Source organism: Cervus canadensis, chromosome 26 (assembly GCF_019320065.1).
Source record: "Cervus canadensis isolate Bull #8, Minnesota chromosome 26, ASM1932006v1, whole genome shotgun sequence".
Lineage (NCBI taxonomy): Eukaryota > Metazoa > Chordata > Mammalia > Artiodactyla > Cervidae > Cervus > Cervus canadensis.
The window spans coordinates 28,027,676-28,055,251 of record NC_057411.1 but is presented as its reverse complement, the minus strand read 5'-3'; the positions used below and the strand labels follow the sequence as shown (position 1 = coordinate 28,055,251).

At 43.4% G+C, this 27,576-nt stretch overlaps 1 protein-coding gene across 1 annotated transcript in view; it reads right to left on the bottom strand.

Moving 5' to 3' along the window:
- Window positions 1–27,301, bottom strand: part of FAM47E (family with sequence similarity 47 member E) — a 29,137-nt gene extending 1,836 nt beyond the window's left edge. Inside the window, exons 1-7 of the mRNA XM_043448027.1 lie at window positions 27,094–27,301; window positions 21,981–22,341; window positions 20,004–20,143; window positions 15,152–15,302; window positions 11,546–11,746; window positions 6,272–6,427; window positions 973–1,050 (exon numbers count right to left, since the gene is read on the bottom strand). Of these exons, the coding sequence (XP_043303962.1) occupies window positions 973–1,050; window positions 6,272–6,427; window positions 11,546–11,746; window positions 15,152–15,302; window positions 20,004–20,143; window positions 21,981–22,341; window positions 27,094–27,167 (1,161 nt within the window). The 5' untranslated portion in view covers window positions 27,168–27,301. The remainder of the gene's footprint in view (window positions 1–972; window positions 1,051–6,271; window positions 6,428–11,545; window positions 11,747–15,151; window positions 15,303–20,003; window positions 20,144–21,980; window positions 22,342–27,093) is intronic.
- Between the last annotated feature and the right edge of the window lie 275 nt (window positions 27,302–27,576).

Here is a 27,576-nt window from a genome sequence, read left to right as displayed (position 1 = left end):
CTACCCCTCTTGGAAAAAAGAAATCCAGTATCCTAGTTCCAGGAAAGTCTGCCATCTTGGCTGCACGGCCTCCTGAAGACTCCTCAGGCCGAGTGCACCCGGAGGACGCTGGACACGCCCAGAACTTACCATCCATGACTCGGGCCCCAGCTCGGCCTGGCTGCCTGCCGTGGGGACAGTGGTCTGGGGACAGAGCTCCAGGCTGCCGGCCCTCCTGCTCAACGGTCTGCTCTGCCAGCCTCCCGCCCCACTCTTGTCGTCTTCCAGGGGAGTCTCCACATGGGAGGCAGCAGGACCAGCTGCCCAGGCTCACGGAGGGGGCAACACAAAGGGAGGAAAAGACAGAAGGGCCCTCAGGGGTGCCCAGGAAGTGACCTTTTGGCCTGGTCTGCATCCTCCTGCTTCCTGCACTGTTGTTCAGTCGCTCAGTCGTGTCTGACTCTTGGCAGCCCCATGGACTGCAGCAGACCAGGCTTCCCTGTCCTTCACCATCTCCGGGGCTTGCTCAAACTCATGTCCATTGCGTCGGTGATGCCATCCTACCATCTCCCCCTCTTCTCCTCCTGCCCACATATAGCACAATAGTACTACTGTGACACCCAGCTTCACTTGGTCCTGACCCCAGCATGGCTCCTTGACCTTAGAAGTGGAAGTGAGGGAGACTTAACAGTAAATCCTGGAGGATTCAGTGTTTTAGCAGCAGCCTCTCGCCCTGCACACAGATCCCTTTCATTTGGTCCCATTAAGGCCAAACCCAAGGAAGGTGAGTCAACAGGAAGCAGCAGGCAGAATGAAAAGGGCAAAACAACAAACGCCATCTGTGGGCCCCTGTCTGGGGTAAGCACACCCTTTCTCCAGGGCTGAGCCCTGGTGTGCGCCTGGAAAGGAAGTATTTCATCAGGGCACTGACCCCTTTCCCATTAGCAACTGTGAGCCCCTAAGCGGGTCTCTCCGAAATGACCCTCTACTCACACTCGGCATCCTGTAGCCCCTGCTCAGAATAAAATCCTTAAAGGCAACAGTTCCATGAAGGTCCGCAAGTAACTCCTCCTGAAAGAGGGTCCACAGGTTAAAAAACAGTCAGCTGTCAGAAGCTTAATGTCATCCTTGTCCTAATTAAAAGCACTGAGCCCTTTATCAAGTACCTCATTTTAAACTACTTTTACATGTAAATCCATGGCTGATTCATGTCAATGTATGACAAAAACCACTACAATATTGTAAAGTAATTAGCCTCCAACTAATAAAAATAAATGAAAAAAAAATAATAAACTACTTCCTTCTCATGTGGGAATATGTGTATAAATAATGTTCAGAAGTTGATGACTACAAAGGTTTTCAAAAGATACCCAACTTTCCTTTCCCTGGTCTTTTTGTTACTCTTGTATTAAGGATAAACAACACATTTTATCAGTTAGATAATTATTGACCTAGGATGTCTAGACTCTATTTGAGATTAATAATGGTGATACTGTGATTTATAATGTGCTATGCTGTGCTTAGTCACTCAGTCATGTCCAACTATTTGCGACCTCATGGACTGTAGCCCACCAGGCTCCTCTGTCCATAAGGATTCTCCAGGCAAGAATACTGGAGTGCGTTGCCATGCCCTCCTCCAGGGGACCTTCCCAACCCAGGGATCGAACCCAGGTCTTCTGCATTGCAGGTGGATTCTTCACTGTCTGAGCCACCAGGGAAGCCCGTGATTTATAATAAGAAATATGTATTTGGTCTTCTTCCCATTCTTGGCACAGAGCTCCTAAAAGCCTTGACATTTCTTAAGTAATAAAAGCCACAGAGGTGAGTTTTTCCTTAACAAGCACCTTTCAGCCATGTCAGAGTTTATCTTAATGAGGTCTTTTTGGAAACCCCCTAGATAGCTACAAGATGGTGGTGGGTTGCCGGGGAAACCAACCATGTAATTAAAGAGTTGGCACTTTCAGCTCCAACCCCAACCTCCTGGGAGGGGAGAAGAGTTGGAGTTGAATTAATCAGGAACGGCCAGTGATGTAATCAATTAAAATCGCTCAGTCATGTTCGACTCTTTGTGACCTCATGGACTGTAGCTCAACAGGCTCCTCTGTCCATGGAATTCTCCAGGCAAGAATACTAGAGTGGGTTGCCATGCCCTCCTCCAAGGGATCTTCCTGACCCAGTTGACTGAACCTGGCTCTCCTGCATTGGAGGCAGATTCTTTACCATCTGAGCCACCAGGGAAGCCCAGTATAATGAAGCCTCTGTACAAATCTAAAGAAGGGGATTTGGCAAGCTTTCAGGTTGGTAAGGATGTGAAGGTACCTGGGGAAGGTAAGGGAGCTCTGAGTCCTGCCCACATACCTTGCCCTGTGCATCTCTTCCATTTGGCTGCTTTTGAAAGTACCTCTTTAAGAAGATCCAACCAGTCCATCCTAAAAGAGATCAATCTTGGGTGTTCATTGGAAGGACTGATGTTGAAGCTGAAACTCCAATACTTTGGCTACCTCATGCGAAGAGCTGACTCATTGGAAAAGACCCTACTGCCGGGAAAGATTGGGGGCAGGAGGAGAAAGGGACGACAGAGGATGAGATGGCTGGATGGCATCACCGACTTGATGGACATGGGTTTGGGTAGACTCCAGGAGTTGGTGATGGACAGGGAGGCCTGGCGTGCTGTGATTCATGGGGTCGCAAAGAGTTGGACACGACTGAGCGACTGAACTGAACTGAACTGAACTTTATAATAAACTGGTAATCTTACTAGATTGTAAGTAAACTGTTTCCCTGAGTTCTGTGAGCTGTTCTTGCAGACGATTAAACACAAGGAGGGGGTCATGGGAACCTTCGATTTATAGCCTCTCAGCCAGAAGCATGGGTGACAACCTGGACTTGAGGCTAGCATTTGCAGTGGGGGCAGTCTTGGGGTCTGAGCCTTCAAACTGTGGGATCGGATGCTGTCTCCAGGTAGGCAGTGTCAGAACTGAGTACAATCGTAAGACATCCAGCTGCTGTTGGAGAATCAGAAAACTGCTTGGTGTGGGGAAAAAAAACCTCAGCACATTTGCTGACCAGAATTGAGAGTGGTAGAGGAAGAAATGGGAGTGTTTTCCTACTCAGTATATATCTCCAAATTTTAGAATTAACTCCAAAGGGCATGATAATTAAAAAAAAAAAAAAAGATTTGATGCAGTCCCAATGTCTTCGGAGTATTCATGCATTCATTTGGTTTTTCTTCAATTTATTTGAATTTAAAATCTTGATGTAGAAGTTTCTATCATTGTAATTCAGTTCTTTAAGGCCATTTCACTCTCCAAATGAATTCAATCAAGAATAGTCAAAACTCGTGTTTCCAGCAAGACAGCCATGCCCTCATGGTGACTGGCCCTAACCAGCACACTATTGCATACATGTCTTGTGAACTGAGGTGCATAGCCAAGTGGCATCACTTAAAGTACACAAGAAATTCAGTCTTCAGGTATTATAAAAGTGTGATTTACAAAAATCATTATAGAACAATTCCATTGCTTTGAGTCCTTCCTGTGTCTAAACTGCCTGATAAGCAGTCTTTTACTGTAATAGCTCTATAAACCACATTTTCAAAATTTAAGTATTATTTCTTTTTCATGAGCTGACTGTAACTGTTATGACAAATGTTTTTACTGGCTTTCACCATTAAGATAAATCTTTTTGTAAAATTATTTAAGTCTTTAAGAATATGTTTCTCGGGACTTCCCTGGTGGTCCAGTGGTTAAAACTTCACTTTTCAATGCAAGGGGGTGAGGGTTCAATCCCTGGCCAGGGAGTTAAGATTCCACATGCCTTGGGGCCAAAAAACCAAAACATAAAACAAAAGCAATATTGTAAGAAATTCAATAAAGATTTTAAAAATGGTCCACATCAAAAAAATCTTTAAAAACAGAACATGTTTCTTAAAAGAGAACTTCTAGACACCTTAACCAAAAGTTTTATAACTGTTTTTATTTTTAAATATTTAACTCATTGAGGATGTTCAGTTATTTTTTGCAAGTGAGCTGAAACTGTTTTATGTCATATGTTCAGTCAGTCAGTTCAGTCGCTCAGTCATGTCCAACTCTTTGCAACCCCATGGACTGCAGCATGCCAGACTTCCCTGTCCATCACCGACTCCTGAAACTTGCTCAAACTCATGTCCATCAAGTCGGTGATGTCATCCAACCATCTCACCCTCTGCTGTTCCCTTCTCCTCCTGCCTTCAGTCTTTCCCAGCATCAGGGTCTTTTCCAGTAAGTCAGTTCTTTGCATCAAGTGGCCAAAGTATTGGAGTTTCAGCTTCAGCATCAGTCCTTCCAATGAACACCCAGGACTGATCTCCTTTAGGATGGACTGGTTGGATCTCCTTGCAGTCCAAGGGACTCTCAAGAGTCTTCTCCAACACCACAGGTCAAAAGCATCAGTTCTTCAGCACTCAGCTTTCTTTCTAGTCCAACTCTCACATCCGTACATGACTACTGGAAAAACCATAGCTTTGACTAGATGGACCTTTGTTAGCAAAGTAATATCTCTGCTTTGTAAAACACTGTCTAGGTTGCTTATAGCTTTTCTTCCAAGGAGCAAGTGTCTTTTAATGTTATGGCTTCAGTCACCATCTGCAGTGATTTTGGAGCCCAAAAAATAAAGTCTGTCACTGTTTCCATTGTTTCCCCATCTATTTGCCATGAAGTGATGGGCTCAGATGCCATGATCTTAGTTTTCTGAATGTTGGGCTTTAAGTCAACTTTTTCACTCTCCTCTTTCACTTTTGTCAAGAGGCTCTTTAGTTCTTCTTTGCTTTCTGCCATAAGGGTGGTATCATCTGCATATCTGAGGTTACTGGTATTTCTCCTGGCAATCTTGATTCCAGCTTGTGCTTCATCCAGCTGGCATTTTGCATGATATACTGTGCATATAAGTTAAATAAGAAGGATGACAATATACAGTCCTGACCTACTCCTTTCCTGATTTGGAACCAGTCTGTCATTCCATATACAGCTCTAACTATTGCTTCTTGACCTGCATACAGATTTCTCAGGAGGCAGGCCAGGTGGTCTGGTATTCCCATCTCTTGAAGAATTTTCCAGTTTGTTGTGATCCACACAGTCAAAGGCTTTGATGCAGTCAATAAAGCAGAAGTAGATGTTTTTCTGGAAATCTCTTGCTTTTTCTATGATCCAGCGGATGTTGGCAATTTGATCTCTGGTTCCTCTGCCTTTTCTCAATCAGCTTGCACATCTGGAAGTTCTCGGTTCACAAACTGTTAAAGCCTGGCTTGGAGAATTTCGAGCATTACTTTGCTAGCGTGTCATGTGTTAAACCACATAAATTTAGATAGGCAGCCCCAAAAACTGTATGATGAGAAACTCTGCCTAATATTATTTATTTTGAAGCTTATATATAAGCATCTTGGGCTCATAAATTCATGTCATGTTTCCCATTTGAAAATAAGAATTTCATACCCAGTTCTAGAAAAGATAAAATACTTTCTGCCTCAGCTTTCCAAGCAAAAGGAGGCAATTGATGAGTGACTTTTGAGTGAATGAGTAGCCAAGCTTTTATAGCATTTTACTTTTTTGAAATGTTTTCACAATGTTATCTGGGAGAAGTTTTGAATCTGCTGATCCAGAGAAGAGGATCACAAATATTCTCAGCAGAGTCCTGTATAAATATTGCATCAAAATTTCCAAAATTTCAGGACTATAGGGAGCATCTTCTTCCATTAGGTACTTGCTCACAAGAGATGGGCAGGCACAAGGCTTATCTACAGTAAAACCAGAACATATCCTTGTTGCATGTGCTTGTTGCTTTGTAACATCAAACAGTGCTTAACCTTTGTCCCTTGTCTCTTAGAGAGATCCTGCAACTCTGCTGAATGGCATAAAAGTAGTTTTTTTTTAATCACAATTTTAACATTCATTCATTGCTGATTAAAAAAAAAAACTCACATTTTCACTCAAAGAGAACTCATGACATTATATCCATTCTCAACTGAGATGGTCCTACCAAGTCACGCCACCCTTTGAACAACCAATTTATCCATGGACTCAAGAAGAGTAGGAGGACAAGGAGTGGTTGCCCCATCTTTAGAGACATCGTGTCTACCATGACGCTAGTCTTACTTATTACATATTCCTCATAAAATGACTTTGCTTTCTCATTGTCAAATTCAATATGCAAGTTATAAGACTTTCAGCAGCCTCTGAATTACTCCAGAGACTCTGACTTCAATATGAGGAGGCAGTTACACTAGGTCAGATGATCAAGTCTCAGCATACACACATACCTGCTTCTGTAGCTCCTTTTCAAAATTCTCATCTTGAGCTTTACATAAGACCTTGGGGTCAACCAAAGGTTCATCAGCTCTTTGCTTTTTCCACAACTTGGGGTTCAGATACCATGCTCCATATCTCATCTTCACCCACTTTGGTTTATGAGGTTTCTGTACAAATAACATAATTCCCAATTTCATTAGTTTGTTTGGTTTGTCATTTCAATAAATCTAAAATTAAACTTGTGAAAGTGGTAGCATTTATTTTTAATTTATGCTTACTCCTTTCCAAGGCATTTTATGAAGTGTCAGTAGGCTTTGATTTTACAAACGTGAAAAGTTTACGACTGAGAAAATAATGTGGTAGGGTAAGCATGGCCTTTGGTTTAGACAAACCTGGGCTCAAATTCCGCCCTCTCCAGCTTAGTAGCTATGAGTCCATGGACAAGTTACTCAAATTCTTCATTTGTAAAATAGAGATAATAGTTATCTACCCCATAGGGTTATTGAGAAGAAAAAATGAAAGAATTATGTAAAACAGCTAGAAATCAAATATTTCAATGAAGGGTAATGACCTTCAACAATAACGTTACTAACCTATGAGTCCAGCTCTGTGCTCAGTTTTGTAAATGGTACACTACTTTTGATCCAAATGCTATCCAACACCAATCTCTTGTCTCTTTAATTGAAAGAGAGAAAGAGTGGGAGAAGAGATGTCATGTCTTTCCTTCTCCCATGACTCTGTTACAACAAAAAGAAAAACTTTTCCGGACAAATACAAAGAAAAGAAAGTAGATCTGCCTGGAGCAGACTGTAGGAAAGAGGATTTCCTGGAAATGAGCTTGAAAGATCTGTGGGTTGATGGAAATGTCCTAACATAGGATTGCAGTGATGGCTGCACAATTCTTTAAACGTAAAATCATTGAATTGTGCAATAAAATGGGTGAATACCTCAAAAATACATGTGTTATGTAAAATGTTGACTATTTCAATGTTATGAAATAAAGTCTTCATGTTGTTAAAAAAAAAAAGAAATGAAACTTTTCTTTCCTACTAACAAGCAAGAGAAACAAAGGAAGGAGTTAATAGCCATAGAAACAGCAAACCAAGTCCATAAAAGTTAAGCAATTGCAGTTTGACTGTTACTAATCTGTAGAATATGCAACAAGATTTGTCCTTCACAAAGTTAATTCCTTAATCACTTTCTGACTTGATGTGAACTGTATCCTTTATGTGAATTGTATCCTGCATCTGCCATTTTCTCCCCCACACTCTCTGTAACACTCCCCTGTAGCATTCTTCATTTCAGGAAGAAGGTCACCAGTCGATAACTCTGGAGGAGAACAGACCCAGTTACTGAGCTTCCTGATGCCAGCTGTGGCCCTTTTGAAATTTTTGCAGAAGAAAGAAAAATATGAAACCTTCACTGTTTTCATCCTTATCACCTACCCTGGCTACAAGTCCTGATTCTAAGACCTCTCCCTATTCCCCAGGAAGGAGGGCATAGCTTCTGAGGTACTTGCCTCCCATGTCCCCTCTTTGCTTGGCAAAGATATAAAGCTACTCTCTTTCCTCCAAAACTCTGTTTCCATATTTCTTTTTGGTATTGGTGCACAGAGAGCCAGTATTTTGGCAACACCAGGTGTTCATCTGTTAGTTCATAGCCCAGGGCTATGATGCAATACCCACTCACTGTCTCATCATGAAAGGAGGTCTAATATTTGCACAGGACTAAGAGATACGAAACACGAAGATCCTGCTCCTCCCTCTTCTCGGGCTTCCCTGGTGGCTCAGATGGTAAAGAATCTGCCTGCAATGCAGGAGACTCGGGTTCAATCCCTGGGTCAGGGAGATCCCCTGAGGAAGGAATGGGTACCCACTCCAGTATTCTTGCCTGGAGAATTCCATGGACTGAGTCCCTGGGGTCACTCATATCTATAAACTATGAGGTGGAATGTGTGGGCCATTCTAGAGTCAAGCCAGAAACACCTGCTTGAAGAAGACAGGAAGGGACTAAATACACGGGCGGGAAATCCCTTCTCAGAGCTGGATTCAGCATTATGATCTCCATTCCAAGCCTCCTGACCACTTTGCTGTTTCTAGAGCACCTGTGACACTGCTTCCCCAGTGCCTTTGCATTCACTGTTCCCTCTCCATAATGCTTTTCCCCAAGATACCCACATGGTTCACCCCTTACCTATTTCAGGTCATCTATTCAGTTGTGTCTTCCCTGACTACCCGGTTCAAGAACTGTAACCCCCCTCACAATACTGCTTGTCATCTTTCCCTGACTCATTTTTCTTAACAGCAGTTATTACCACTTGATATGCTAAATATTTTCTTTTTTTCTTTGTGGCTGTGCTGGGTCTTTGTTGCTGTGAGTGGGGTTTCTCTAGTTGCAGCGAGCAGGGGTTACTCTCTACTAGTGGTCTGCAGGCTTCTCATTGCAGTGGCATCTCTCGTTCAGAGCACGGGCTCTAGGGCATGCTCAGGCTTCAGTAGTTGAGGTTCGTGGGCTCAGAAATTGCGGCTCTAAGTGTAGACTCAGTAGTTTTGATGCATGGCCTTATTTATCTCACAGTATGTGGGATACTCCAGGATCAGGGATCAAACCCATGTCCTCTGCATTAGCAGGTGGATTCTTAACCACTGGACCACCAGGGAAGTCCTAAATATTTTTCTGATTGCTTGTCTCACCTCCCACCTTCTAAAATGTAAGCATCTGAGACTGGCATCTAAAACAATACTTAGGACACAATCGGTGCTCATTAAACATTTGTCCGATTAAAATTAGGTCTCTTAACTTAGGCATTATTGACATTTTGAGCTGGATAATTCTTTGTTGAGGGTAGGGGGAAGGTGTTGTCTTATGCACTGCAAGAGCTTCAGCAGCATTCCTGGTCTCTACCCACTTAGATGTCCGTTGCTCTTCAGTCACTATGTCCTGTCTGACTCTTTGTGACCCCATGGACTGCAGCACACCAGGCTTCCCTGTCCTTCACAATCTCCCCAAGTTTGCTCAAACTCATGTCCATTGAGCCAGTGACGCCATCCAAGCATCTCATCCTCTGTCACTCCTTTCTCCGCTTGCCCTCAATCTTTTGCAGAAAAAAATTAGAGAATTTAAAGATAAAGTGATAGAAACACAGAGAGAAAAGAGAATCAAAACTGAACAGAGCAGTCATGATCTATGAGACAACTTCATGCAACCTAATTTACATGTGATTGGAGTCCTGGGAGGAGGTTGAGGGAAAAAACATTTGACCACGTAATGGCCAAAATTTCCCCCAATAATTGAAAACTATAAACTCATAGATCAAAGGGGCTTAGTAAACCCCAAGCATAAAAAACATGAAGAAATAAATACCAATGTGTATAATAATCACAGTACTCAAAATCAGTGACAAAGATAAGAATGACATAAGATTTTTTTTTAATTGTTTTTTTTTTCACCTTTATTTATTTATTTATTTTTTCAGTGGGTTTAAGAATGACATAAGATTTAAACAACACAACAAAGAAGACAGTGGGGCATCTTTAAAGTACTGAAAACAAACAAAAAACTTTTGAACCTAGAATTCTATACCCACAAAAATGCCTTTTAAAATGAAGGCAGAATGAGGATAGCTTCAGACCTAGAAAAGCTGGGAGAATTCATTGCCAGCAGATCTACACTGGTAGAGTGTGACGTGTATGAAGTGTTAGTCACTCTGTAGTGTCTGACGATTTGCGGCCCCATGACTGTAGCCTGCCAGGCTCCTCTGTCCATGGGAACCTCCAGGCAAGAATACTGGAATGAGTTGCCATTCCCTTCTCCAGGGGATCCTCCTGATGCAGGGATTGAACCTGGGTCTCCTGCATTGCAGGCAAATTCTTTACCGTCTAAGCACCAGGGAAACCCAGGTAGAGAGGAGATATCAAAGGAAGGTATTAAAGGAAGCCCCTCAGACCGAAGGAAAATGATACCATGTGGAAATCTATTTGAACTTTTGCACAGTGATCCTCCAGCTGCCAGTCAAAAGTTCGATTTTGGCAATAACCACCATGCTTTATAAAGCAGCATTTGTGCAATTATTTGTAAGTCCAGGGACTTGAGCAATTTCATTCAGCCCAGATCCAGATCCAGGCCCCATGTGCCTGAGCCATGTGGATTTGATTTGCCTGTCCAGGATCATTTTACACTTTACACTTTAGAAAGAGGAGTGGAAAATGGAAAATTTAAAGTGCTGATATTAGTGACAGAATGCACAGTTTTCATAAATTTCATGCAACAGAGTCAAGGGTGGAAAACATCATGAGTGTAAAACTAGGTCAGCTGATTATGTTCAGTTATAAATGGCAAAGTTTTTGTGTCAAAAATATTGGAAAAATAGTTTCAAACCTGGAGTAGGGAATGGCAACCCACTCCAGTATTCTTGCCTAGAGAATTCCATGGACAGAGGAGCCTGGTGGGCTACAGTCCATGAGGTTTGCAAAGAGTCAGACACATCTGAGCAACTGAACATGCACTTAGTATAAAACACAGAGGTAATTATTATCTTCACTTTCAGAGAAACAAACTGTCTAACCTCCTCACCCCACAACTCCCACATAGGCACTGAAATCTGTTGTTGGACTGGCACAATTTGACTTGTATATATATAGTTGCACTAACACATTGTATAGAAAAGTTCTTAGGGTTTCATTGTACTTCCTTTTGGAACAGAGCCTGTTTTTTTCTACTGTTTCCTTGTTCTGTCTTCACAGGAAACTGGTGCTGGGAAACTGAGCGATTTGTTAATTATCAGGCAAGCATGTGGTCAAGAATGATGGTTTGTGGTCAAAAACACCACCATAAAAATTCAAGAATTCTTTGGACTGGAACAATGTCCCCAATCATTGGCTGCAGCATTTTACTCTTAAAAGTATAAACATACATGTATAGTTCTACTGACTACTGGAATTTCAACATGTAAAACGCATGAGATAAGTTTCAACATACAAAACAAACCGATTGTTTCAACACATAAAACACATAAAAAGAACTAATGACTCTTCAGATATCACCAATAATGCTAAAAGGCATGCCTTATTTGTATAACTGACTTCGTTAGATGTATTAAATATTCACTCACTTAACAAATGTTTATTTATTAGATTTTTTAACAAATATTAAACATCAAAGAATTTTTCAAGAATTTTACTGAAAAAGGTCAGTGCCTTCTGAGGTACCAGAATTCAAGAACGTTTAACATTTTGATATAATTTAATTTTATTTGACTCTCAGTCTTCCCCCTTTTTTGCAATTACCTGTGGCTTCCGAAGTCTCTGCTCACAGTCTAGTTTCTGGAAAAACTGTGGTTCCTGCAGTTTATTTAGCCCACTCCTTTTCTTTAGCTCCAGAGGAACCTGGCTGGGTCTCATTGTGTGGAGCACATTATAGCATGGTTTGCTCTGATAGTTAATGTCAAACTGTCTCAGGATAAACTCCTCATCAATGTTCAGGCTCCCCTGGAAGAATGCCACAGGACATGAGTCAAGGACAAATGGTGAAATGTTCCTGCTTCTTTCTTTAATCTAAAGGAGGTGTTCGGCCATGACTAGAGAAGAGAGAGGTAGTTTAAAAAAAGAGGTGGGAAACGCTCAGTCACCATTTGTAGGAGACAAGAAGGATTTGGGGTCTGGAGAGATTTGTGAGTGCATTAAAACAACTTAAAAGAAGCAGGGAGTCCTGAGGGAAATAATGGGGCTGTGGAAAATTCAGTCTGTTTGATCAAAAACATCTGTAACACATTATAAGAGTGACACGTCTATAAATGGATCTGCCCACAGATGATATAAGGTTATAAGGAAAGCTGCCCTGTTTGGGATTCCTACTGAAGCCACGTTCTGTGCACAGAACAAACCTCCTTCTGTTCCCTCAGCCAAAACTGGGAGGAGCAGAGACGGGCACATTTAGAGCGCCTAATCATCCATAGGGGCTTCCCAGGTGGCTCAGTGATTAAGACAAAAAAAAAAAAAAAAAACCCGCCTGCCAATGCAGGACCCACAGAAGACTTGGGTTCAATCCCTGGGTCAGGAGGATCCCCTGAAGGAGGAAATGGCAACTCACTTCAGTATTCTTGCCTGGAAAATCCCACGGACAGAGGAGCCTGGTGGGCTACAGTCCATGGGTTGCAAAGAGTCAGACACAACTGAGCACTCATGCAGAACGCAAACATCTGGAGGCTGATCATCATGATGTGGCTAAAAGACAGATTACATTTGAAGGATAGTAGAATATAGCATCCCAAAATATGCCTCTGGCCCAAGGGTTATTTTGAGAAACAGCAGACAACACAGGAAACAATCTAGAAACAGAGTTAGAAGTCACCCTTCAAGTGAAATTTACATTAATTTTTTAAAAAAATCTCTATTTGTATGGGTGTCTCCATCTCCATTCTAGGAGGAAAAGGCAGACTCTAAATCATATTATCAACAGAGAAGGCACTCATTTAAATCTGCATAACAAATCATAATCCTGTTCTCCTGTTTTTCCTGGTCACCTCCCCAGTTAGACTCCCCACACTTTTTTCTCTTTTGTCTTTGGCTGAAGATGGTGTTTGAGCCTGAATTCTAGCCCACCTAGGAGAGTTACTCATTTTCCCCTGGGTATCTCCCATGTATACATGAGGTGTACTTGTTAATAAGCTTCTGTTTGGTTTTTAGTTGTTTATCTGTCTTTGGTTGTAGAAATCCGGGAGAGAACTTAGAAGAGTAAAGGGAAAATTATTCTTCTCTCCCCTACAGAGTCAACACAATCCCACTTTGGAATATATAAGTTGGGGAACATAGAGGATGAGGTCATTAGCAACTGAAGCTGATGTTGAAGTGAAACTTGCAGAGAGGGATCATTAAATAGAGTTAGGGGTATAAACTCGGCTGAAATAATATTGAAACAGAAATACAGCAAGCAGAATCAATCAGGTAAAAAAAAATAAACAACATGGAAGGAAAGTATAAACAAGTGCTATGGAGAAAATACCACAAGGTGATGTGATAGGGACCAAAGTAGTTTGACAGATAAAGATGCAACCTTGGTCATAAGGGACTGAAGATGAGGCTGGTCACCAGAGCACCCAAACTATTATCCTAGGGTTCCTTAAATTTCCTGCTGAAAGAGGAATAGTCTCCAGCAGTAGGAATGGGAGAAGTGGAAGAGCTGGAAATCAGGCAATCCCATCCAGCCGGACTGTAAACAAGCCGTGGTAGAGTGGGCATCAGTGGGCAGAGTGCTTTCTTGTCCAGCATCCCTAGTCCAGTCACCCTCTGGGAAGCCTCCCTCCACCACTCTCAGTCAATCTGTTGCAGAAGGCTGGACATGCCCATCTTTTGACCTCAGGGTAAGACATGTGACCTGGACTAGCCAATAATCATATTCCATCTCCTTACTCATAGTGGATAATTCACGCGTAGGTGTGACCAAGGTTAGTCCAGTAAATCTAAGCCCTGGATTTTCCCCTATGAGATAAAGGTTAGAGTGGTGGGGTTTAAGTTTTGAAAATTTAGTGACTACTTTGGCATGTCTTAGGGAAAGACTATAGGAAAGTGTAGTCAGATAGATGGGAGCAGCCAAGTGATAGGGAGAGCACCTAAAAACATTTTAACACCCAGATACAGCTGTGCCTGAAGGTCCTAAGACTTCTGGGTGATTCCCTTTTCTCCCTTAATCTAGTCTGAATTATACCATTTGTCAAAGAAGTAGTCCTAAGTAATACATTGACTAAAACTGACTAATGCACTAAAAAAATGAGGGTGGGGGATGTAAAATTTTAGAAGGTCTTAAATCCAGGAAACAGCATCAGGAATCTAGACATCTAAGGGGACTCAAGGACAGGAATAGGTACTAAGAAGGCAAGAAAAGAACTTGATAACTGAGTCAAAAGTCTCTTCATGTCAAATACTTTTTGTAATGACTGTAGTCAAACATAGCTTCCAAAGTACTTAAAGATAAATATAACCAAGAAAGATTTATATGATCTGAAGAGAAACCCGAGTATGCTGGAAAAGATTGAAGGCAGGAGGAGAAGGGGATGACAGAGGATGAGGTGTTTGGATGGCATCATCAACTCAATGGACATGAGTTTGAGCAAGCTCTGGGAGATGGTGAAGGACAGGGAAGCCTGGCGCGCTGCAGGCCATGTGGTCACAAGGAGTAGGACATGACTAAGCAACTGAACAACAACATAACCAAGAGAAATGAGTTGAAGAAGGAGTGAAGGATACAAACCTCCAGTTATATGATGAATAAGTTCTGGGGAATCTAATGTAAAGCATAATGACTATAGTTAACAATGCTGGATTACATACTTGAATGTAAGCATGTACATTCTTATAGTTACAGTGTTAGTTGCTCAGTCGTGTCCGATTCTTTGCCACCCCATGGACTATCGCCGGCCAGTCTCCTCATCCATGGGATTTTCCAGGCAAGAATACTGGAGTGGGAAGCCATTCCCTTCTCCAGGGGATCTTTCCAACGCAGGGTTTGAACATGGGTCTCCAGCATTGCACTATATGCATGTATAAAATCATCACACTGTATACCTTAAACTTATACAATGTTATGTCAATTATATCTCAATAAAGTTGAGGAAAAACAAAGGGCCACTTTAAATAACACATGAAACAACAGCAATATGACATATAAACATTTACACATTGGCTGCAAGCTTGCAAACTTTCCAGAAATTTCACCTACAAGAAACATTTTTATTTCACATGGTGGGAGAGTCAAAAGATGCCTTTATGACTTTGTCTACTTGACAGATTTATCCAAATGCTGAGCAACTAACAAACAGTTTTGCTTTTTTATTTTAACAAAAGCAACTTTGAGTTCAGATTGTAAAGAGTAGGTTGAAAGTATTACCAGTAACTTACAAAGGCAGCAGCCCAGTTGCAGAAGTCACTAACTCCTTGGCGTATGTTTTTGTGAAGAAGCAGACCATCCTTTTGGAGCAAACCTGTTTCACTTGGCTTCCTTTTATCATAAAGCCATTGGCATGGATGTGACACAGGAGTCTTCTTGGGACTAAAGATAATGAAATCATCAAAGAATTATAATATAAGATGCCATGAGTCCAAGTGGATTTCAAATAGTATCTTGGGGAGGAATTCATAATTGCATGTATTTTTAACAGTCTCTTGCAAGTTCATACAAATTATGTGTTAATATTTTCAAAGATCATATTCTCATTATCAATATCATAAAGACAAGTATACCATGTTATTCAGAACAATTAAAGTTCATATAGAATTTTATCATTGCAAGTTAATTTTTTTAAAATTATGAGTACTATTTATTAAGACCTATATCAGGTAAAAATGCAAATTATAGTGATTGGAATCTTCTGAAGTCTTAGACAATTTTGACAAGCTGGAGACATCCTGGCTTCTCTCTCCTTCAGCCTTAAAATTCAGTCTATTAGTAAATCTGTTAGATTTTAATTCTGTCCCCTTCTCTGGCCTGTCACAAAATGTATCTCTGCATCTTTCTTAAGGCCCAACTGCCAATTCCTAATCCATTCTCTACACTGTAGCCAAAACTGTCATTTCAATATATAAATTCAGTCTTATCAAATGCAGCTACATTTCATCCTGGATTAAGTCTTTTCAATAGCTTCTTATTAAAAACTGAGATATAATTCATACATCATAATATTTACCATTTCAAAGTATAGGTATACAATTCAGTTGCTTTCGTATATTTACAAAGTTGCAAGACCATCACCACTAATTTTGGAACATCTTCATCACCCAGAAAGAGAAGCCCCAAAGCCATTAACAGTCACTATTGTCTTCCCTTCTCTACCATTCTCCTTGCTCTTAAACCACTAATTTACTTTCTGTCTCTGTGGATTTGCCTACTCTGTATATTTCATCTGAATGGAACCATATATAATCTTTTTTTGTCTGGCTTCTTTCACTTAGCATAATGTTTTCATTTCATAGATGCTATAGCATGTATCAGTAGTTTATTCCTTTCTACGCTTGAATAATATTCCACTGTATAGATAGACCACATTTTTTGTTTATCCATCAGCAGATGGTTGATGGATATTTGACTTGTTACTACTTTTTGGCTATAATGAATAATGCTGCTATGGATATTCAGGTACAAGATTTTGTGTTCAATAGCTTCTTTTACTTCTCCAATAAAGATCTAAGTCTTAACTCAGCTTTCAAGACTCTTCATGGCCTGCTCCTTGCCCATCTCTCCAGATTCTTCCGGAATTACCACCCTTCCACACTCTCTGAGCTCCAGCCATAGTGGCCTCTCCTCAGATCCATAAATTCATCATGCTTTCAGCCAGCCACAGGGCCTTTGGACATGTTATTCTATCTGACTGCAATTCTCTCTCCAACCCCTTACCTCCCTTATGTCTCAATATATTTTCCCTTCCTCAGAGAGGTCGCACAGTCTGTCCCCAGAACCCATACTTTATTCAAAGCATCCTGTACCTTTCATTCATAGCACTTATATATTAATTCATCCACTCAACAAATATTTATTAGGCAACAACTATGGCTTCCTTGCTGGCTCAGATGGTAAAAAATGCCTGCAATTCAGGAGACTGGGGTTTGATCCCTGGGTTGGGAAGATCCCCTGGAGAAGGAAATGGCAACACACTCCAGAATTCTTGACTGGAGAATTCCATGGACAGAGGAGCCTGGCAGGCTACAGACTGTGGGGTCACAAAGAGTCAGGCTGAACAACTAACACTTTCACTTTCATGTGCCAGGTACTATTCTAAGCATTAGGATTCAGCTGTAAATAAAGTTAAGAACTGGGACTTCCCTGGTGGTCTAGGGGTTAAGAATCTGCCTGCTAGTGCAGGGAACACGGGTTCGATCCCTAATCTATAAATATCCCACATGCTGGGCAACAACTAAGTCCATGTGCCGTAACTATTGAGCTTGTGCTCCAGAGCCCAGGAGCCACAGCTACCGAGACCCAAGCACCCAGAGACTATGTTCTGCAGTGAGAGAAGCCAAAGCTCTGCACGGAGTATGCTGCAACTACAGAAAGTCTGTGCAAAGAAATGAAGACCCAGTGCAGCCAAAAATAAAATTAAATATGAAAAAATATTTTCAAAAATAAATAAATTTAAGACCCTGTCCTCAGTCGTATCCGACTCTTTGCGACCCCACGGACTATATAGTCTATGGAATTCTCCAGGCCAGAATTCCTGGAGTGGGTAGCCTTTCCCTTCTCCAGGGGATCTTCCCAACCCAGGGATCAAACCCAGGTCTCCTGTATTGCAGGAGGATTCTTTACCAGCTGAACCACCAGAGAAGTTCTTACAATTGATAGGGAGACACAGCAAAGAGGTAAAAAAGTAAGTGTGCGTGGTGTGCGCTGCATTGCTTCAGTCGTGTCTCTTTGCAATACTATGGACTGCAGCCTGCCAGGCTCCTCTGTCCTCTGTCAGGCAAGAATACTGGAGTGGGTTGCCAGGGGATCTTCCAGACCCAGGGACTGATCCCTTGTCTCTTAAGTCTCCTGCATTGACAAGTGGGTTCTTTACCACTAGCGCCACCTGGGAAGCCCCAAACAAATATGTACCAGGTGATTGTAAGTGATTTAAAGAAAAATAAACCAGGGCAGGAGGGATGGAGAGTGAGGACAGGGGGCTCTTTATACAGAAAAGGCCTCTCTACTAAAGTAATATTTGAGCAGACCCAGAAGAAGAAAGGGACCAACCCATGTAGATAAAAAACATGCCGCTACTAGGCTGATAAGAACAGCATTGCAAAGGCCCCAAGGTCAGAGCTGAGAATATATGGGAAATACAAAAAGGCTACTGTGACTGGAGAGGCGTGATTAAAGGATACAATAGTAGAGGATGAGGGCTAAGAGATAACCAGAACCTGATCATAAGGGAGGCAAGGATAAGGACTTTGGATTTTACTCTGAATAAGCAAGTAATTAGAAAATTTTGAGCACAGGATTGATATTGCGCGCCTAAAGTTTTTTGGTTTTTGTTTTACAGAATCACTTTAGCTACTGTGCAACAAATAAAACAGGGCATGGGTTGGTGGCTGGGTGTAGGCCATGAGACTAGTTAGTAAGCCATTCCAGTGATCCAGGCAAGAGATGACGGCACCTCAGAACAGACTGACTGTAGGAAAACAGACAAGATTCCAGATATATTTCAAAGGCACGGGTATTAGAATTTTTTTGGCAGATTGCAACCACTGTTTCAAAAGTCACTGAAAGAATGGAGTTACTACTTACTGATCTGGAGGAAACAGAAGGGGGAGTAGGTTTGGGCAAGAAATTAAGATTTCAGCTTGGACTTGTCAAGTCTCAGATGCCAGTTATATGTTCAAAGGAAAATGTTAAACAGTTTCTTGTTTTATCCTTTTTTTGTTTGGTTGGTTGGTTATTCACCAAACGACTGGTCTCAATCACGATGAATAAAAGGGCTTCTACCATAAATAATTTAAAAAGCCATTGTGGGCTAATCAAAACCATTCAGGTTTTCGGCAGTTTTCTTTTCCCACAGCTCTCCTAGAGTAGTGTAGACACAGCTGAATTCCCTCCATTGCTGATAATTTGCATTCATTTAACGAAATAAGGGGCTTCCCTGGTGGCTCAGATGGTAAAGAATCTGCCTGCAACACAGGAGATCCAGGTTCGATCCCTGGGTTGGGAAGACACCCTGGAGAAGGGAATGGCTACCCACTCCAGTATTCTGGCCTGGAGAATTCCAAGGACAGAGGAGCCTGGCAGGCTATAGTCCATGGTGTGGCAGAGAGCTGGACATGACTAAGTAACTAACACTTTCACTTTCAATGAAATAAAGCCTTCCCTGGTGGCTCAGTAGCAAGGAATCTGCCTGCCAATGCAGGAGAAGGGGTTTGATCCCTGGGTCAGGAAGATCCCCTGGAGAAGGAAGTGGCAACCCACTCCAGTATTCTTGCCCAGGGAAATTGCACGGACAGAGGAGCCTGGTGGGCTACAGTCCATGGGGCCGCAAAAAGAGTCTGACACAACTGAGCAACTAAACAACAACAACAGACTAAACACTACTCAGAGCAGGACCCGAGGATCCTTTCCCTCCTTCTCAGGAACTTAATTACTTTTGCTTCTCTTAATTATTGTAAAGATTCTTAATTAGCCCTAAAGTATTCTAACGATGAGAAACTTTGAGAAGGTAACTACAGAGAGTCACTGACTTAATGATAGTTCCTCTTAGAATTTTTCCACTTCATGATAGTGCAAAGCAATATTCGTTCAGAAGAAAATGTACTTCGAATTTGGACTTTACTTCCTGGGCTGGTGATAAGCAGTGATGACCCTGTCTGGTGATGCTGGGCAGCGGCCATGACCCATAGCTCCCCACCAGCCATGTGATCATGAGGGACAACAGCCCGTACACTTAGGACCACCCTGTACCCACACAAGCAACATTTTCCTCACCTTCAGTACTGTAGTCTGTCCATAAATTTTGTGAGATAGTCAATACTTTATTATACAATAGGCTTTGTGTTAAGATGATTTCGCCCAACTGTAGGCTAACGTAAGTGTTCTGAGCATATTTAAGGTGGGCCAGGCTAAGCTGTGATATTTGGTAGGTTAAATGTATTGCATGCATTTTCGACTGATGGTATTTTTCATTTATTATGGGCTTACCAAGACAATCCCACTATTAAAGTCGAGGAAGATTTGTACTAGAACGTTTCATCAGGGGACAGGAATGAGCAAGAGGCTAAGAACCATACTTACAGTCCCAAGTAGACTTGGGTCGAACGTTTTTTAAAAAGTTTTGTGGGTTTTTTCATTCTTTTCCTGATGCCCTGACAATAAGCCCATGTGTCTTCCAGCTTCTTGTCAGGATCCAGAACTTCCAGCACCTTTAATAAGAGCTACAAATGGAAAACAACTTAGGAGAAAAGAAAGATGGACTGCAAAGGGGGGCTCTCTGATTCGCAAACACAACAGACCAACACATCCCTTTGCTTTGCCTTTCTAGTTGGTCAATACCATTCATCAGTTCCAGTGCAAACATAGTGCTGTGTGCTGCCGTGGACATTAGCTGGGCAGCCTTTTTACTGAAGTTTCCATCTCCTCTAGATAGAACAGTGACTCTGGCCCCACCTGGACTCCAGTGCCTCACTGAGAAAAGTACCTCTAGAGGGTGTCTGTGGTTTTTGACTGCCTACCATCCATTCAGGTGGCTCAAAGAGTAAAGAATCTGCCAGCAATGCGGAGACCCAGTTTTGATCCCTGGGTCAGGAATATCCCCTGGAGAAGGAAATGCAATCCACTCCAGTATTCTCTCCTGGGAAATCCCATGGACAGAGGAGCCTGATGGGCTATAGCCTGTGGGGTCTCAAAGAGTCAGACAGGACTGAGCAACTAACACTTTCACTTTCACCATCCATTCATCCTCCAATGAGTAACAATATCGAGACTTTTCTTTGGAAAATCACTTCTCCCTCCATTCTCTGTCTCTGTGGTCTGAGACTGGCCTGACAGCTCTTCACACCACAGCCTGGCCTGGCCAATCAGGCCTACGGTGACTGGCTGACCCAATGAGACCCAGGGAAATTAGGTCATGAAATTTTCCTGGAACTATGCAAAGATGTATTGTTTTCCAAAGTAAAGTTGACATCTAGAGTTGCTGGTGGCAATCACGGCACCACAAGAGATCCTGCTTCAGAAGGAAGACAACACATCTATTTGAGGAGGTCAGATATGAGAATAAAAACCACAGTTCCCTGTGCCCTCTAAGGATGAGTGCAAAGGATCTCTTTGTCACAGACTCAGAAGCTCTGGTCCACGGGAGGGGAGTGAAGGAAAGCCCAGGGGGCAAACCACTGATTAGAAATTCCAGTTGTAAAGAGACCCTACTATAGAGCACAGGAAAGTCTACTCAGGGCCCTGTGGTGACCTATATGGGAAGGAAATCCAAAAAAGAGGGGATATATGTAGGCATATAGCTGATTCACTTTGCTGTGTTGCAGAAACTAACAACATTGTAAGGTAACTATGCATGCGTGCATGCTCAGTCACTATGTTGTATCCGACTCTTTGCGACCCTACAGACCATAGCCCTCCAGGCTCCTCTGTCCATGGGATTCTCCAGGCAAGAATACTGGGGCGGGTTGCCACTTCCTTCTCCAGGGGATCTTCCTGACCCAGGGATCGAACCCGTGTCTCCTGCGTCTCCTGCACTGCAGCAGATTCTTTACCACTGAGCCACCAGGGAAGCCCACGCTAAGTGTATAGGAGCTGATTGGAGCTGAAAGCCAGAGAATCCTGGGACATTGATGACACATTGCAGCTGCCGCCCAGCTCTGGTCCTGGCAATCTGGTGAGTTTCCCTGTGACTTTTCAGGTGCCCACCCATTAATAACTTCTTAAGGACACCTCCCAAGACCAGGCTAAAATGACAGAAGCAAGACTGAACAATTCCTCCACTGTTTTCTCCCCACAAAAGAGTCACAAACAAAATTGACTGGTAGAGCTTCAGAGGTAAACAAGTCAAACATTTCTGGGTTGCTGAGCCAGAGTTGGCTGGCTTCTTGGCGGTATGGTGCTGTCACTGGCATTTCCTGAAAGGCTGCTCCACACCCCAGAACTCTCCCCAGGGAGACAGTCATCGTCCTCACTCTTGGAGGGAACTCCACAGGCATCTAAGGAGCAACATTCTCCAGGCCCCACTGAAGGCCCACCCACAACCCTGGGACAGGAGGTCACCTCGGTGGGCATGTCTTCTTCCAGGTCCGGGTAAAGAGCCAAGGGGTGCAGGGTCAGCTGGGCCTCAATGTCTGCCAGGAATGCCTTCCGTGCCTGCTGGGCCGGTGAGAGCTTGGAACACAGGGCTGCGTGCCTGGGCAGCCTCTTCTTAGGGGCAGGTTGGGGAGCTCTGTGATCAATTTGGGGGAGAAAGCCCTCCCTGGGGCCCAGAGCGGTCAGACCATCACAAGGCAGGCAGCCTCTCCTGAAGTCATCCTGTCCCGTTCTCACGAATCTCCACCGCCGGCTGTCCAGGGAGGTGGGACCCGGCAGCCGGCCCTTGTACTCCATGAAGCACTTGGAAGGCGGATTCTCTCTGTACCTGCAAGACATCAGGGCAGTAGTCTGACCACAAGGGTGAGGGTGGGAGAAGGAGTTTGTGAGGAGGCTGGCCTCTACCTGTGTTAGGGGAGAGTTGGAGGAAGGCAGGGTCACGTGAGAAGGCAGGGTTACCATACTCCTGGTTCAGGGCACATCATCACTGGTTTGTATGACCCTCTCTCCTGTTTCTTTATTCGATGTTATTCCCATATTCCATCCTCACGGCCCTCTCTCCACAGGCACAACCACTATAACAGATATGGAATGTACCCTTCTGTTTGCAGGGGCTTTCCTGGTGGCTCAGACAGTCAATACTCTGCCTGCAATGCAAGAGACCTGAGTTCGATCCCTGGGTGGGGAAGATCCCCTGGAGAAGGGAATGGCTACCCACTCCAGTATTCTTGCCTGGAGAATTCCATGGAGGAGCCAGCTGGATTATAGTCCATGGGGTCACAAAGAATCAGACACAACCGAGTGACTAACACTTTCACTTTTCACTTCTGTGTGAAGACATCCTTATAAGACCTGTATTGCTCTTTTGTGTCCATGTATCCTTACTGCATATAAATGGTCTTATTCTGTCACTTGTTTACAAAGCACGATACCATGAAGGCCTATTCACGTCCCTCTGTGTAAATATAATTCATTATCATCACCTGCTGTCACCAGCTATCCCCTCGCTTTCTGAAGGATACTTACAAGTTATAACCCCTCCTGGACCCTGTCTTATCCTTTAAAGGGACACAGTGCAGTAGGAAGAACCTGGACAATGGTGACAACTCACCCCCAACTGGGCTTCCCTGGTGACTGAGATGGTAAAGAATCCGCCTGCAATGCGGGAGACCTGGGTTTGATTTCTGGTTGGGAAGATCCCCTGGAGGAGGAAATGGCAACCCACTCCAGTATTCTTGCCTGGGAAATCCCATGGATAGGGGAGCCTGGCAGGCTACAGTCCATGGGGTCACAAAGAGTCAGATAGGACTGAGTGACTAAGCATAGCACAGCACCCCCAACTAGCTGAATGACCTTCACCCTTCATTTAATCTTTGTGGGCCTTGATTTCTCCTCTCAACTCAGTGGGGTCAAGGACAGCAAACTAACCATTCATGGGCTGTATCAGGCCCACAAACCCATCATTTGATCCTCTTTGTGCTTTAATAAGAATCATAAGAGTTCACACGTAAGGAGAACTTTCTATATAACACATGCTGTGCTCAATGCTTTACACGAATTCATCTCATAACAATCCTATGAAGTAGGTACTAACATTATTCCAGGTAAGGAAACTGAGGCACAAAGAAGTTGAAAAACAAAACAAACACTTGTCAAAGTTCCCACAGTTAATAAAGGGGAGAGTTGGGATTTTAATAGAGTTAGGGTGACTCTGGAGAGAGGTAAGAAAGGTGTTTATACGTCAGAGCTTCTGATATACGAAAAAGCTCATGCAAATAATGTGGAGCAAAAATCAGGAGCTCTGGGAACACTAGGTCCACCTTTCCATGGAGCCCCTATTGGAATAGTGGCTGTCGTCTTTAGACAAGTCCTGTTCTCTCTTAATCACGGTCTCCACTGTTCCTTACGACCTTACATGCAATCTGCTTCACTCTGTTTCTTTACCCATCAGACAGTTATTTGCACTGAGTTTTTAGGGCAGGAAGCTAAGATGGAAGAGATCGATGGACAAATAGAAAGGAAAATGAGATCTGGATAATCTAATATATCCAGCCAGTGCCAAAATCAGGACTTGGCATTTGAGCAGCTTAATGGCAGGTCTCTCATTATCTTAATACATCACATGGCGCTAGTCAGATATTTCTATATTATTGGTGTCTTTCCTTGAAGCCTCCTCCACCTCCAGGCCCCTTTCATCTATAATGACCCATTACAGTAAATCTACTTCTTGTCACGCTCATCTTTATAGGCACAAAACATGTTACGAGATTCCAGCTTTATCCTTATTCTTTTCTTGTGAGTAATGGAAACTTCTTGCTTGCTTGCTGTGCATGCATGTGTGTGTTTTAAGGGTTTAATCCATCTCTGCTGTGAAAACATAGATGAGAGGATATAAAAATATGAGTTTACAAGTTGCTCTTTGTAATTAATAAATCACTCCTAAATAGCTAAGTGGTGGGGGATGTTGAATTCTATCTAACCTTGAGATCTGATGACTCACTCAGCATGACTTGTTAGCAAGTTATCCCTTATAGTACCAAAGTTGCTTATAGTACCAAAGTTCTTCCCTACCCAGGAATCAAACCGGGGTCTCCTGCATTGCAGGCAGATTCTTTACCAGCTGAGCTACTAGGGAAGCCCTGTTTTCCACACATTTACAACTAATTCAAACATCCAAATGCATCATAAAATCAAATCTGATGACCAATATTTTTACTCAAGCAGTCATACAACTCAAAATGGGGACAGGGTGGCAGCTAGCTCAAGCTTGATAGAACACTAGAGCTAGCACAAACTTTGAAAGAAATCTAGTCTAACTTCCTCACTTTTCAATGAGGAAATGAAGTTCCAAAGAAGTGAATAAGGGAACCAGTCTGGCTGGAGGACTTACCTCACTTTGCCTCTCATAGCTGATAAACTTGCCTCTCTGCATTCTGCTAAGTTCATGAAAAATTTTGCTTAACCCAGAAAATAAAGCAAGAACATTTTTCTAAGCATTTACTATTTTCACAGTCACTATATGATACTCGGATATTTCCATCTTTAAGAACTGCAAAAGAGTATTGGGCATTTACCCTAAAGAAACGAAAACTTATCTTCACAACAAAATCTGTACACAAATGTTTATAACAGCTTTATATGTAGTAGCTTAAATCCAGAAACAACCTGAATGTCCTTCAACAGGGAAATGGAAAAACGATGGATAAACATCTGTGCCATGAAATATGACTCAGCAGCAAAAATGAACTATTGATGCACACAACATCCAGGATGGGTCTCAAGGGCTTCTGCTTAGTGAAAAGGAACCAATCTCAAAAGGTTTTGTATCTTTTATAAAAGTATTATTCTATTTATCTAACATCCTCAAAAGAACAGAATTCTAGAAATGGAGACCAAATTAGTGGTTGCCAAGTGGTGTGAGTGGTAAAATGAGTGAAAACTAAAGCATAGCCTGAAGCGGCTCCCTTGCGGTAAGGAAACAGTTTTGTGTCTTGATATATACATATGACAATATCTTACTGAACTACACACACTCACAAGTACAAGTGAACACTGGTGAAATTCAAGTAAAGTCTACCATCTAGTTCATACCTACACACAGTGCTCATTTCCTGCTCTGGTAATGTACTATGGTTATGCAAGATGGTACCACTGGGAGCATCTGGAGGAAGGGTACATGGGACCTCTGCATTATATTTGTAGCTTCTTGTGAGTCTATAGTTATTTCAAAACAAAAAGTTTGAAACTGGCGGTGGGAGAGATTCTCAGAGGAGTCCATAATCTCTAACATGTATACAGTGCATAAATGTGGCAGTAACTGTTTTACAAGTGCTAAGTCACTAAATCCTCACAGAGTTTTGTGTGTTAGTCGCTCAGTCATGTCCAACTCTTTGCAACCCCATGGACTGTAGCCTACGAGGCTCTTCTGCCCACGGCATTCTCTGGGCAAGAACACTGGAGTGGGTTGCCATTTAGCAATCCTAGAAAGCTCATTCCTTTTACTGTTCCCATTTTAAAGTTAAGAAAACTGAGCCCAGAAAGAGCAACTAACTGTCTAAGGTCACCAGTCAAACAAGAGGAAAACTGGCCTTCACCTCCAGCCTTGCTGACTGTAGACTTTGGAAACTTCACCACCACATGGCTGCTGCCTCCAAGAGCGCTGAATTCCGTTCTCATAAACAGCTCAAGGAACCAGCCAAGGCAAAAAGCCTCGGGTTCCTGCCAACCATTTACAATGACAACTGACCACCCCAGGGTCTGAGGCAACCCCCGAAACACCAGCTCAGCTTGGCCACAGTCACCTGATGGGCGGGGAAAGACTTCTGGTGCGACCCCTCAAACATCCAGACCTCTCACACTGAATGTAGGATGCAGGAGGCTAACCCCGAGAAGAGTGGGTTGCAGGCTAAACCATTCTCCGCAGAGGACTCTTCCGCCATCAGTTTCCCATCTGGAGGTGTGTTACTCGTTCAGTTTTGTCCAACTCTTTGCGACTGCAAGGACTGCAGCCCGCCAGGCTCCTCTTTCCATGGGATTCTCCAGGCAAGAATACTGGAGTGGGTTACCATGCCTTTCTCCAGGGGATCTTCCAGACCTAGGTATCCAACCCAGGTCTCCCGCATTGCAGGCGGAATCTTTACTAGCTGAGCCAGCAGGGAAGCCCTCCCATCTAGAAAGGGTGTATTAATCTACATCCTCTGGTCGTGGTTTAGTCGCTCAGTCGTGCCTGACTCTGCGACCCCACTAAATGATGAAGACTGCCAGGCTCCTCCGTCCATGGGATTCTCCAGGCAAGAATGCTGGAGTGGGTTGCCATTTCCTTCTCCAGGGGATCTTCCTGACCCCGGAATCGAACCCGTGTCTTCTGCATTGCAGATAAGGAATCTGCCTTTAGGAGACAGTAAAGAGCGTGGCACGAGCTGGTCATGTTCTATTACGATCATTTAGGTGCGGGAGACCTAAAGGAGGGAAGGAGGCCGGGTCCTCCGCCGCCACCCCCACCCCCACCCCAGCAAGCACGGAGCGCAGGCGCCCCCACGCGGCACCCACGGGATGCGCCCTAACTCGAGCGCGCGCTTACCCGGGCCTGCAGTTCCTGCCCACCCGCATCCCGGCCCGCGGCGCCGGCGGGAACAGCCGCCTGTGGTCAGCCATAGTGCCTCGGCTGCCCACCCGGCCTCCGGTGGTGTGTGTTCCCCGCCGCTCGGGTCGCTAAGAGACCCGCCGGGCTGTGCGCTGCCCAGACTCGCCCGGGGCGCGGAGCAGCCCAGGCGCCCCCTGCTGCTACCCGGGAACGAGCGACCCCGAGGCGTCCCTGCGCCTTCCCCACCCCAACCCCTCCTCCATCGCCTGGAGGCGTGGACAGTAGCAGGGGAAGCTCGAAGAATCAGGTTCTTGGTTTAATTGTTTGTTTTTTTTTTAAGCTGTTGTGATTAAATCTATCGGGATTTAATCTGTTGGAGTCAGTGTTCATGCTTTTCTTGCACACCACCGGTTCAAAAAATGTGTTGAAGAAAAAGAAGTAAGCAGCTGGGGAGAGAACAAAAGAAAGAATGGAAAGAGA